At 33.4% G+C, this 13,813-nt stretch overlaps 1 protein-coding gene across 2 annotated transcripts in view; it reads right to left on the reverse strand.

Annotated features, from left to right (window-relative positions):
- DPYD (dihydropyrimidine dehydrogenase) overlaps window positions 1-13,813 on the reverse strand; it is a 795,862-nt gene that overhangs the window by 633,424 nt on the left and 148,625 nt on the right. For both annotated transcript variants that reach the window (XM_019747023.2, XM_074319316.1), the window contains exon 4: window positions 4,245-4,332. In XM_019747023.2, coding sequence (XP_019602582.2) covers window positions 4,245-4,332 — 88 coding nt within the window. The remainder of the gene's footprint in view (window positions 1-4,244; window positions 4,333-13,813) is intronic.

Consider the following 13,813-nt stretch of genomic DNA (forward strand, 5'->3'; position numbering starts at 1 on the left):
ATTAACAATACTATCTATCAAGTTTTATAAGGATAGAATTAATATACAGAAAACATTATCTTCTGCGATATGGAGGAGCTCATTAGTATTACTGTACCTTACTCTATGCCACAAGACCACTCAGGTTAAGACCCCACGTGACACAGACCCATAATATACAGCTGTTGTAAAATTTAGAATATATTCAGTCCTAGAAAAAAAATACATTTTCTTTCACATTACTCAAAAATTGGTATCTAAACTATAAAGGAAATTGATACATGACTTCAGAAGTATTTATTTAAACAAAATAGCATATTCAGTGTATGATGATGGCTTGTTTACTCTCTGGGAGCATAACAGAGAGAGTTTTTAAAAGTTGTTTTCACTTGAGCACCATCTTATACAGGTAGGTAAGTTTCTGTCAGTCTGCTTGAAATGGATACAGGTGCTCATAATTACTATCTTGCAAAAAAGTTAGGAAACTAGACTTGTGTACTGAAGAAAACCTGACATCTTATCATTATTTTTTAAAATATATATATAAAATATTCATGTATATTTTCAAAATACTGGGTGGATTTCCTAATATATTTTTTTCATCTACTTACTCCTATCATAATAATGGGAGAAAGCCCCATAGGCTTACATAATAGATATGTATTTGGACAATAGTTTCTAGGTACTGGGGAGCTACTTAAGGTTTTTGAAAAAGGAAGTGATAATTAGAGCTATGATGCTTTGAGAAAATTATTCTGGGAATTATCAACGTTTTATTGGATAAGGGTATTGAATTTAGCCATTGAATTTGAAAAACAAACCCAAAAGGAGGACGGACTAAAGCTATTTATTATACTTCTACTTTGTAATGTGCATCATGTGTATATGTGTGTGTGTGTGTGTGCGCGTATGTATGTATACACATATACACATATATTGACAGTTTTTAAAAATAAAAATATTGTTGTCAATAGTATTTCTCAATAAATTCTGCTGCTTAAATCTTGTTGATCCTCTGACTTCTTGTTACTCCTTTGACTTGTTACTTTCAACAGGGATCTATGATAAAGAGCCTTTTATTTTACATTGAGTCATTCACTCAGCTTTTCTCTGTGTATTATTAAATTTATTTATCTAGATACCAAAGCCACACAAATCTGAGCACACAAATTCTATAAAATATGCCAATCAGTGGAAAAATCAATGTGTTACAATTTAATGTAAAATTTTGAAGAGAAAATATCTCTATTGTTTAAAATAAAGCAAACAAAGGAACATTTTTTTAAAACAGTCCTTATTTTTAACTACATTTATAGATTGACCTCATGCATTCTAATATAAAGTACTATTTTTTCCCAAAGGAAAACTATCAAGAAATATAAGCCAGTATTCACAGTTTGATGAATCTGAAACGTGTACTTCCAATTGAGAGTTACAATTGCAAACAACAGCCTGCATGAACGAAACAGAGAAAAACTGACTGAGGAGTTACAAAAGAATTGAGTGTACCTTTGGAAACTATAGCTGTAATCCAGTTTGTAAGAAAATAAAGAATGGAAGTATTGGCCTAAACTCCACTGAATCACAGAAACCTAACACAATACAACACAAGTGACATCCTTTTCTCAAAGAGGCGTAAGGCTCATTGAGTCTGGCGATTCAATTACCCTCTCAACCTGGAAAGAACCCCCCTCCTGAGTTCAGGTCCACTGGCAGAGCAATGTGGGACAGCCTACATTGTACACAGCTGGTAAATATCTAAAAAGCTGCAGGCTTTAAAAAACAAGAGTCTCTAACCTTTTATGATTGCTACAGTGATTCTTCAACAAAATACTACTTACAATAGAGTTCCTTAAATGTCTGGCAAAAAATTTAATTTTCAATTAAATATTTCCAAATATCTTCTCTTCATATAGAAATCTGTTTAAATAAATACCCTAAGTGCAATGCTTCATTAGGTAGTAAATAATATGGGCAAATTAATAAAACAAAGTTTTCCTAAAATACAGATGATTCTGATCTTGCTTAGACATTTTATAAACTGTTCAAAGAATACCATTATTATCTTTTTTATTTTTAATAATTTGAATGAAGGAGGTATACACTAATTAGAGTCACAAAGTCGCTACTGAATTTTGGAACATCTAGGGAAAATTTAGCTAGCATGTATTATAATTTGAAGTCAGGAATGCGACCTTGGGTAAAATTATAGCCAAAACATTATAGACTTTAAACTTTGGACATTTTGTTTCACTCCTTGTCTCATAACATCAAGCTTAAACAAATGAGATTTCATATATATGTTCCAGATGAGTTATTTATTTTTACATATAAGACAAAGGTCCTGTGATGATGGCTGTTTGGTATATTCTGAAGTAAATAACAGATCCCTTCCCAGAATTCATCTTATTAGATACAAAACAAATTTATAGCATTGAATATTTCCTAGTACCTACAGGATTAAATCTCAAATATTGACCATAAAATTCAAAGATTTTCATAGCCTAATCCTATCATTCTCTTTCCACCATTCTTTTTCATGTATCTAGGTTCTGTTCTAGTTACAATGAATTTATTACATTTCCCCAAACCTGCCATGTATACACCCACATTCCTGCCATTTTACATGCTTAATTCTCTTCCTGGATTGCAGCACTAAACACATTGAGTTATGGTTATTTATTTTTTTAATATATCTGTAATTGCTCATAGATTATGAACTTCTAAAAGGCAGAAATGTTTGGTAGGTAATAGGTGTTCAATAAATAACAACTATAAAAATAGTAATAATTTGTATCGTATTTACCACTGAATGAATAGGAAATTTAATAATTCCACATCAGCAATTATTTGTTGAATAATTACTATGTTAGACATTTTCACATACTCGTATTATTCAGTTTATACCACAACCTTGTAAGACACATGTGATCTTTCTTTCATAAATTAATAAAGAAATAAGTAATTTTCTCTGGATTCACAATAAGCAGTCAATCTAAAAATTCAATCTAGATTTCAAATCCTAGTAAATCTAACCATGTAGATTACTACCATTCATTCCCTTTACCTAAGTAATAATCTTTAATTCTTTTGAAATCCTAACACTATATAAATTTATCATTTTTCTCCTAAAATATTTTAAAATAATTGACATATTAAGTAAAGATTTTTATATATAAAAAGCGACCTGGTTGTTGAAGGAGCACATTGGATTTTTGTAGCATTTTAGGAAATAAGTGTTAAACCTTATGAAAATAATTCTCTGCATCCTTATGGTAAGAGTTCCTTCAGATTCTTCTCAATTGTTAAAAGATAAGACACTTGGCTAAGAGCTTACAATGCTCCACTCACAAACAAAAGATACTACTAATCATTCAATCAACCATTTACTTAGTGAATGAAAACTGAGCTTGGGTTTAGTCTTAAGTTGATTAAAACAAACAAACAAACAAAAACCCTTGAAGCTCAAAATTACTTTTGTTCTACTCATGTCCATAAACGCCTGTTTTCTGTTTTATTTATTTATTTATTTATTTATTTATTTATTTATTTTGGTTTGGGGGAGATCTTTGTTTACAACTCTATCATTCTCTATGAATTATTCCAAACTTTTAATTAACTGAATTTTAGAACAGAGAAGTCCTCTGCCTTGATGTAGCTCGGTGCGCCAGACTTAATACCAAAGCACATTTTAAAACAAAGATATGAGGGTAAGGGGGATTGAATATATGGTGATGGAAGGAGAACTGACTCTGGGTGATGAACACACAATGGGATTTATAGATGATGTAATACAGAATTGTACACCTGAAATCTAGGTAATTTTACTAACAATTGTCACCCCAATAAATTTAATAAAATAAAATTTAAAAAAATAAAATAAAACAAAGATATTTTACATGCTTAATACTCTTTTTCAGTATCAAGTTTGAAAAGTGTTTTCATAAACAATGACAGTTCCTATCCATAAGCATTTAGCAAGCTTAAGCTAGTGTCAATATATTCAGTGAATGCCTGGGTTAAAAGATCATTAATTTCAACATAAACTAATCATTAAGACAATAAACAATAATGTTCATTTTCACAATAATCATATCACAACTTGGAAGAGACTAATTAATAAAATGTGCCACTTTTTTCACATACCTATAGAAATCATATTTTAATATGTTCACACAATTCACTAAGACAAGCTTTATGCTTTAATCACAGGTCAAAATAGAGATCATTATTAATTTCATTTGCAGAGATAAATCTGAATTTACCTTGTTTGCGATACTTGTGATGAACGATTTGATATCTAGATTGGTTGGACAGCTCTTCTGACAGGGGGCATCTGCACATTTCAGGCATCTAGGAAATAAAAAACAATGGATTAAAGAAGCTTTCTAAGTATATATTGTCTGCCCTGTGCCCATTCAGTTAGTGTTTAGTAAGAACAGATAAAATTGTACCATTCTTAAGTACAAAATCTTTTTTTAAGCAATAAAGTAATCATATTCTTTCACTTTTTGCACACCTTCAGAGATGTATAAACTAGTACCACTCAGGCTAATAACCATCTCTTCTTTCGGTGTTCCTCTTAGAGTTTAAGAGGATCATGATTATTTAAGATACATTATTCACTCACTTACTAAATCAGTCTTGTTTTGATCCCTCACTACACTGATAACACTTAGAAAATACACACTTTTTTGAGAAAAGTTTTCTATGCTATGTAGACCACAAGTATTGTACAAGTGAGAAAGGTAGTTTCTCATTTTACCACTTGTAACATCTTTTCTTCCTTCCTTCATCCTTCCCACTTTTCCTTTCATCTTTCCTTTTTCTCCTCCTTCTTTTGCTCTCATCATCCTTCCCCTCATCCAGTTTTCTGATGTCTTTTAATCTACATACTGTCCATATGGCAATTGAGCTTTGTGATATATGCTTCAGTGCACAGCCCAAATCCACACCCTTCCAGACTGAAGCATTTACTCCCCCAGCTGCTCTGCCCTCAGCTGAAGAGAACAGGCTCAACCAAGGTCATGCCCCCTTTCCAGTGGCAGCCTGCCTCCAATTACAGGTCAATGAGGGGGTTAGAGGCCCAGTCCCTTTGCCATCTTTTGGGGAACAAGTCTGCAGGATCCACTGCAGCCTTCATTGTGGCTGTGTCTGTCCAGTTCCGATTCCTTCACTCTTGTGTAGATGTTAATCTTCTATACTTCCTGCATACTAAGTCTCTTAGAATCTGCTTCCTGTGGAACTGACCAGAGGCTTGCTCAAACTTGGTGTGCCTCAGAACCATCTGGAAAGCTTGGTAAATGTCTCAGTTTCCACAAACGAGCCGCTCGTGAGTCTGAGTGATCAGCCTGGGAATTTGCCTTTTGAAAAAGCCTTTGCAATGATTCTGATATACGTGGTTGTATCCACATAGTGAGAATCACGATTCTATAATTACTACTTCAGGTCTGGAACCACTGGCTAATATAGCCCTTAATTTATACATTAATATATGTTCATTCATTCAGTTATTAAATATTTAATGACCCTTGTGACATGGCAACCTGCGATATGAGAATATAAAAGTGACTAACAAGACCACTATGGTTCTGCTGTCATGGAGTTTGCAGCTTGGAGGAACTACAGTCATATAAAACATACTTGTAGTAGTCAGTGTAAATTTGGGTGGAAAATAGCCTGCCAAGGAAATGTATAAGAGGAACAGTAGAACTGGAGGGAGAAAGTCAAGCAAAGATATTTGGGGGCAGTAACGCTTAAAGGAAGCTTGGAGAATGAATGGGCATTAGGGACGAAAAGGCGGGTGGGATTTGGAGTTCAGGGTCACTCAAGACAATAATCCAAGAACAGAAACAGTCAGTGCCAAGGCCTGGAGAGAAACAATATGAAAGGATAAGTGAACTAGTAGAATTTGGTCTGGCATAAAGTGAGAATAGGAGTAAGAAAAATTGGACTGGAGATCTAAAACTTAAGATGTAATACTGTCACATTTGTCAGAAGACCAGAATTCTCTGAGAATTTCACTGAGAATGAATTCTACGTTGCTCAGTGACAAAGGTGACTAGCTGGCTCATTTTCTATCCACTTCCATGTGTAAAGACCTTGGTTCATTTCCTTCGAGAAAACAATACCAGTCTCGTTGTCATTCTTTTGTAAGTAGAAGAGTCCTCTTTATTATCTGAACCAATTTCTCAGTACCTAATTAATATCTTGTTTTTTAAATCTGATCTCTTTTCTCTGGTTTATGCCCCTAGCTTTCACTCTAAATTAAATTTTACACAATGAGTACCGAAGGCTTTTCATAATCAATTGTCCTCTCTGAAATGTAGTCATTAAACCTCTCTCCTATCATTTCTCTAAATGCCATTGTTAGATTCACATCTATCATTTAATTGAATTCCTATCTTCTCATCCTTATGATTTTTTTCCTAAAACACTGTCACTGAGTTCAAAAAGAATTTATTGAAAGTATTATCAGCAGCATACATTGGACAACAATGCATACAGAGCAGAATGCATCATCTTTTTGGTTCTTGATGTTGAAATGAGGTGATACTTATAGTTATGTTGAGCATTCATAATAGTTTACAAGAATTTCCTAATATGTAGTAAAATAAAATAGCTAAAAATGCAGCAAATCATACACCATCTTAAGTATCTTCTAATTTATAAAAAAGCCATTTCAACAGTTTTTAAAATATCTATCATTTAATAAGAATAAAGCAACATATATATACATATATATGTTTGTATATATACATATAAATGCACAGGGATCCACTGCCATTAATCTCACTTATCATGTGTGTGTTATCCCTAATGAAGTTTTCTGCTTTTTTTTAAACATCCCACTTGAATAATAAGCAATTAAAAAATAAAGTTATAATGTCACCAGGTATGAATGACTCAAATTAGTTCCCAGTGTATTTTTCTGTTCTTCCAGAGAAATCTTAAATTTGACATAAATAGTTTCACTTAACAACACTGACAATGTAAGGATTTTTAGTTGTGGTTATTAAGCCTCTTTACCAAATAATTCTCCTTTTATTATTGAGCTAGTTCACAAATAACAGCTGTTGGAAATGTCAGATGTTAATGAGGCAGGGCAACGCAAACCTGAATTGTAGCATTCTTTTTTTTTCTTTGGCGCCATGAATATGCCAGAATGGGCTGACTCTGATAATAATACCATCTTGCAATTCTCTAAGCGCTCTGCAGACCTAAAGTGCATCAGGCTGCCATTAATCCCACTTATCACTCTGACAGCTCAGTAATTACACTACTGCTATAGCCAGGTAGTCCTAATAAAATATCAGCCACTGCACTGGAATGCATACTGGTGAGATGTTTTATTAAACTTGGTGGGGGTTGATCATCAAGTGACATTAGTGTTGACCTATTTTTCTATTTGACAATAAATTGTCCTTTGACCATGCCATAATAGATATTACAGAGTACATTTACTGTACCAAATCAGAAAGGTACTGTATTACAATGATGTAGGCAAATGGTGTAAATAAAATAGCAGAAATGCATGTCAGAATGCTATTACCTAAATTGCTTTAAATGATTGATACCATGAAAAATCACAGACACAGTACTTAGGGGAATATGTCAACAATTATTGCAAACCACAGTTCTACATAAATTTTCCCTTAGAAGTAACATTTAAATTAGACTTGTTTTTATCCCCAGTCATTTAATTCCCTTTTTATGTTTCAAAGTTACTCTGTTATAATGAAGTTTATTTTTAAATGCATTGTAAGAGACAAAAGTTAATTCAGATAAACAATTACATAATATTTTAATCCCCAAATAATTACATTTATACTGAGTATATAAATTATTTTTAAAGCAATGAAATATCGTAGCTTTTTACTAGTGATAAACTTGTTTTCAGTTCCATATTTAATAGACAGCATAACCATGGATTTCATTACAAGCAAAGTATAGAATCCTTAACAATGTTAATCGTTCCTGATTCAACATGACCATAAAAAAATGTATGAAAACTTTAGTGCTGCTACTTAAGAACAAAAACTATTAGATATACATTTATTCAGGGAAAGAGAGCTATCATTTCTCTCCTCAAATATCAGTGAAGCTGAACAGTTTTACTCCATAGTATGACCCCCAAAATATCATAGTGAGTAATGAAATAAGCGGCATTTCATTCTGCACACATCGAAAAACAGACTCCTGCTTCTTTTTCTGCTAAGCATCCACAGCAGTTACAATTGTAAACTATGGTTGTTAAAGAATTTTCTAATCCACGAATTTAAATAATTTCTCAGTTTAAAAAAAAAAAAATCACAGGTCTATTTGAAAAGCTTAACACCTTACACTACATTGTGTTTGTTTTTCTTTTGCTAGTCTTTGGTTCAACCATGTCAGGACTGTTTCATCTAGCTATGTATAATCTATATTAGTCCATACACAATCAAACTGGACAAGTTGGTATTTACATTTAAAAAATTAAACTATTTTGCAATACTGATGTCGTATTTCCTCAGATCTTTGATGTTCAGTACATTTATTTGGAATTTCTAACTAATTAAACACTAATTGTAGCATATGGGTACAGTATCTAACTTCACTACCCTAAAAATCACCAGTGTAGGCAAATATATAGTCTAATATCCTTCCCAAATAGCAATATTCCTACTGAAACTGAGTAGAATTGAATATCAGGTTGAATAAGGAGTGTGAATCAAGGCATGGAGGTTAGAAGTGTCATACATATGTCTGAGTTCCACAGCTTACGTCCCTTGTGCCCAGAACCTGTCTTAATGAAAGGACCCAAGACATGATGGGACTAATTAAAACATGAAGGGACTAATTCAATACTCTGATACATTGAACAGTTAAGAACCATTCTCAGCTTCCAATAATTCTCTTCACTTCTCTCAATGTTCCATTAATATCCTTTCCTATATACTTTCTGACTCTGCTTCTCTGATTACACCATAGGTTTTTACTAGCTCAGGGGTATTTCTCTGAATATTTCCAACATGCACCTTGGCCCAGCTTCTACATTCTGCTGGGCTAGAAAGCTAAGGCAACCTGAGTGAAACCAACTTAGTTTTTTTAAGCTGGCCACCATTCTGCCTTTTAGTCACACCGATGATGTTCACGTTTAAGGCTCTTAAAATACATTTGAATGTATAGGTTAAGGCCAAAACATAGTTTTTAAATAGAGGTAATTATCTACTAAAAATTTCCATTCACATGTGGGTACTTCAAGACAATTCAAAAGAAGCAAAATGTATTACCGTACACAATTCATACCACTGATGCTCAAAATAGTTTGCTGAGTGATCTTGATCATGAGACTAGAAATAAAACATGGTTAAAAACTTTTCTACAATCTTTCTGCAATCTGTCAGAGCATTATTAGTTTTCTCAGACACTAATGGCTAAAAAATGTGTATTATACACTTTTTGCATATTTTAAATTAAATGAAAAAACCTAAGTTAAATTTAACACTCATTTTTGATCTTCATATATAACTGATTCTTAAAAATTAATAAGACTATTTTTATATCCACTTCATAAATAGATGAGCATATTGAAGCTCCAGAAATCTCCCAGTAGCCTAATGAGGCCAGTGGTGAAGGCAGCCGAAGAAACTACTAGAACACATGTACCATCTTACACCCAGAACTATCCTATTCATGTATGAAGACAGGTTAGAATTTTAAAAGATAATATTGTACTGACCTCATCTCTTGGCAACATCAGTTCTTCATTGCCAGAGTAATTTGAAGACTGAGAAAAAAGCAGTTAAGTCACAGCTAGAAAAAGGCTATAGAATCCTCTCTCCTGGAGTCCAATTTTAATTTTAGGAGAAAAAGAAGTAAAAGGTAGTCTCCTCAAGAGGTTTCTCAAGTCAAGAAGACAATGTTAAGGTTTTACCTTAACTATTAGTAGTCATCAAGGCACTAATTCTTAAAATTAAGAAGCTACTTTAATTACAATTTTAAACAACTTTAGCATAGCCACTTCTATTGGAAAGATACTTTTCTATCAGATTCTTATTTTTTAAGAATTAAGTATGCTACAAAAACCTCAACAGCATAAGAAGTCATAAACTTGCATATGTATTGCCCGGAAAGCAAATAAAATATTTACACAAATCAGTACGTATCACCTTCTGAAAACTTTAAACAAACATATTGTCCTATTTTAATAACACAGAGAGTATCATCATGAATATCTAAAGAATGCTGAAACTTATATTTTTCTCTTTCTTACAAGAGAAGATGAAACTTAAAAATATGTTTTTGTTGTACAGAGGTAGAATAAAAGGATGGGATGGAATTAGAGTAAATTAATAACTGCAGGAAGATTTATTGAAAGGAAATAAACACACATCATGCATATATGCATAAGATAGAATTAATTAGGTATGAACAGAGAACTGAGTCTAACTAAAGGAAGCGGGGGGGTCAGTCCTTAAGGCTTTTTGAATCTACTGGGGCTTTATGATACTAGAAATAAAAATAATAAACAATAAGACAAGATTTAATTAACAATACTAAACAACAATACCAAAATATCTAAAGAAAATAGTTTTATTTGCCACATGAATGGTACTGCTGATAATTATGCTGAGATTATTGGAGAAAATGAGATCACGGTAGGTTGCAGCAGTGAAGGAAGAGCATCCCCATTTCCCTTCCTCTGTTACAAATTTATTTAAAGAGTACGAGACCATGACTTACAAACTGAATTGTTGAAATATAATAAAAACGTTATATTGCAACTATTAGAAGTAATTAAATATTACACATTCATAATTTGAATACATCAATAATACAGTTACAGTAAAGTCAAAGAATACAGAACAAATTAGAGTTTATTAAATGTTTTTCTGCCCAGTAGACATCTAGACCCTAAAACCTCTGATAAAATTTCATCCGTCATGTGTAGCTACAACAGAGGTACTCTTTAATCAAGAAAACCAGAGAATAGCGTAGATAAAAGCTCTGCTTTATGTCCTGTGGCAATGGTCTTCTTGGCAACACTGTTTTAGGAAACCATTCTTTATCCACTTTAAAGATGGTGGGGATTGAGAGTACTTAAAGGGATTGAAGATGGATAGATTCAAGAGGCAGATAGAGTTTCCTCTGTCTTGCAGTAATGAGAGTGATAACCCGTCCCTAAAATAGGGTTCCTTGTAAGATCTGGACAGAATAAATATAGACAGCATAAGCAAATCAGGTAATACATAGCATATAAGTATGACATTTATCTATCTATCTATCTATCTATCTATCTATCTATCTATCTATCTATTCATCTACCTACCTACCTACCTATTCTGTGTGCATGCACCCAGATTTCTGTACTTATGTGTATGCTAATATTAATTAAGTGCTCGATGTGCTTGCTTGTCCAAAGCCTTTAAATGTTTTAAACCATAGTATAAATGTTAAAAGAACGGGCTCTGGTGCTTGATTGCCTATATTTAATTGCTGACTGCACTATACTGGTTTTAAGACTTTAGGCAAATGACCTAACAACCCTAGGCAAATGGAGAAAATAATTTGTACTTCAGACATTTAAGAATTTTTTAAAGGTCTAATAATTAAGTTCGCAAACTCATCCTAGAAAAAAGTGCTACTTACTTCATTGCTGAATTGCACTATGATCACCTTCAAAGTATTCCCCTTAGGAAGCTATGCACCGACACCAGCACCTAGTCCACCCTTCAAAGCAATTTTGGAACTCTTTTTCTGGAATGGCCATCAGAGCTATTGTCATATTACCCTTGATGTACTGAATGTCATCCAAGTGTCTTCCTTTCAATATTTCCTTTATCTTCAGATAAAGAAAAAAGTCATCCAGGGCCAGATCAAGTGAATAGGGAGGGTGTTCCAATACAGTTATTTGTTTACTGGCTAAAAACTCCCTCCCAGACAGTGCAGTGTGAGCTGGTGCATTGTCGTGATGCAAGAGCCATGAATTGTTGGCGAAAGTTCAGGTCATCTAATTTTTTCATGCAGCCTTTTCAGCACTTCCAAATAGTAAACTTGGTTAACTGTTTGTCCAGTTGGTACAAATTCATCATGAATAATCCCTCTCATATAGAAAAAGGTTAGCAACATCGTTGTAAGCAGTTCACGATCTAAATTGTCAGACCTCATACATACATTAAATATAGTGGCTATCTAAAAAACAAATATATGATTTAAGTCTTCCTTTTCTCTTTAGGGGATTTCAGAACAAGAAAAAAATATTTTCATTAGGAGAATGAAAGACGCCTTCTCAGACAGAGGTACTTATGCTGGATACTAAAGAACAAGTAGGATTTTACCCTGTGGATGTGAGTTTACTAGAGCTTAATATTGACAGCAAGTTCTAGATTCACATGTGATTCTCTGTATTCCACACAGCAGCTACGACTGCACCATGTACATTTTAGCCGCCCAATAATGTAAATGAATGAATGAATGAAAGGGAAGGGAAGGGAAGGGAAAAAGAGGGATGGGAAGGAAAATCTATTGCCCGATGCAATCCATTAAAAAATATATATGATGGGTTCATCCAGGGCAGAGACTATAATTGACATTTGGTTCTCAGTATCTATGCTAGTAGCTGGCACATATATAGTTTCCATACATGTTTATGGAAAATTCCTCAGTTAGTCGCTGCACTTCTGCAGGAACCAAATCACTAAAACACAACATGTCAATCTCATCCAATGCTATTTATACGAAATCCTTTCTTCTTCTGGTTGGTTCTCCATGCTAGTGGTATGATATAAAAATACTCTCATCCTAAAAATCAGTTAACTCAAGATGATAGGTTGGACTGTGAAATTTCACAGTACACTGTGAAACCTGTGCTTTGGAAACAACTAACAGTGTAACTGATCTTTATTATGGATGTATTGTTGAACATCTAAAGGATGCAATTAGTAAACATAAAAATCCATGTGATAAGAGGCTTTCTTCCATCCCTTCTCTGCTCATTAGCTCCTAGCACCTCTACATGTTCAGTGCCCATATTTCTCCCTTCCCCTTCTCAATGGCTGTCAGCTGATAAGATGGTAACAAAGTATTTCTCACCCTCCAGAGTAAGGTAGCACTTTCCCCTGACAAAATATGTTATATATGTACAAATATGGCCTTTCCTTATGTAACTGTTAATAATTAAGAAAATGCCTATATTTTATATAGCATTTTAATTTGAATAAGTTTTATATGCAGGTGACCACATACATCCACAATAAAGATCAGTTAAATGGATTAGCATAGTCTAGTTAGCATGCAGTCATTTTCAAAAATCCAAGCTTCACAATACCTTTTATAGTCCAACCTACTATTTTTAATTTAACTACAAGCCACAGGGAATTTTTTTCCAAACCACATCATGTTGCTCACTACAGTTGTGGCTCCCCTCACATTCTAGACAGCTGTTACGTGATGCTCAATATACTTCTGATCCTTTACAGATCTTAGAGGGACCTGGGTGACAGTACTGACAGTTTTTATTATAGCTTTCCTACTACTCAATAATCTTATTTCACCTGGACTATTTCCCCAGTAGTGTCATAAAATCTTTGATTTATATCGAGAATCCTCCCAGGCTTCTGAGAAAAAAGACGTTATGTTTGTAGCATATCCACATGCTGTGCAGATGAGCTTTTCAAATTTCGAAACACGTGTTATATGTTTACCTTAATGTCAGTGAAGACCTTTTAGGAAGGGTAACACAAAAAGAGTCATGGATGTTAGTCATAGATGCCCTAAAATTTTACAGCAAATTATAAAACTGAAAAAGCGGTATATTTTATGACTTATTTGCAGGCAATTTTAGAAATAATAT

The sequence above is a fragment of the Rhinolophus sinicus genome, linkage group LG14, assembly GCF_036562045.2.
Source record: "Rhinolophus sinicus isolate RSC01 linkage group LG14, ASM3656204v1, whole genome shotgun sequence".
Taxonomy (NCBI): Eukaryota; Metazoa; Chordata; class Mammalia; order Chiroptera; family Rhinolophidae; genus Rhinolophus; species Rhinolophus sinicus.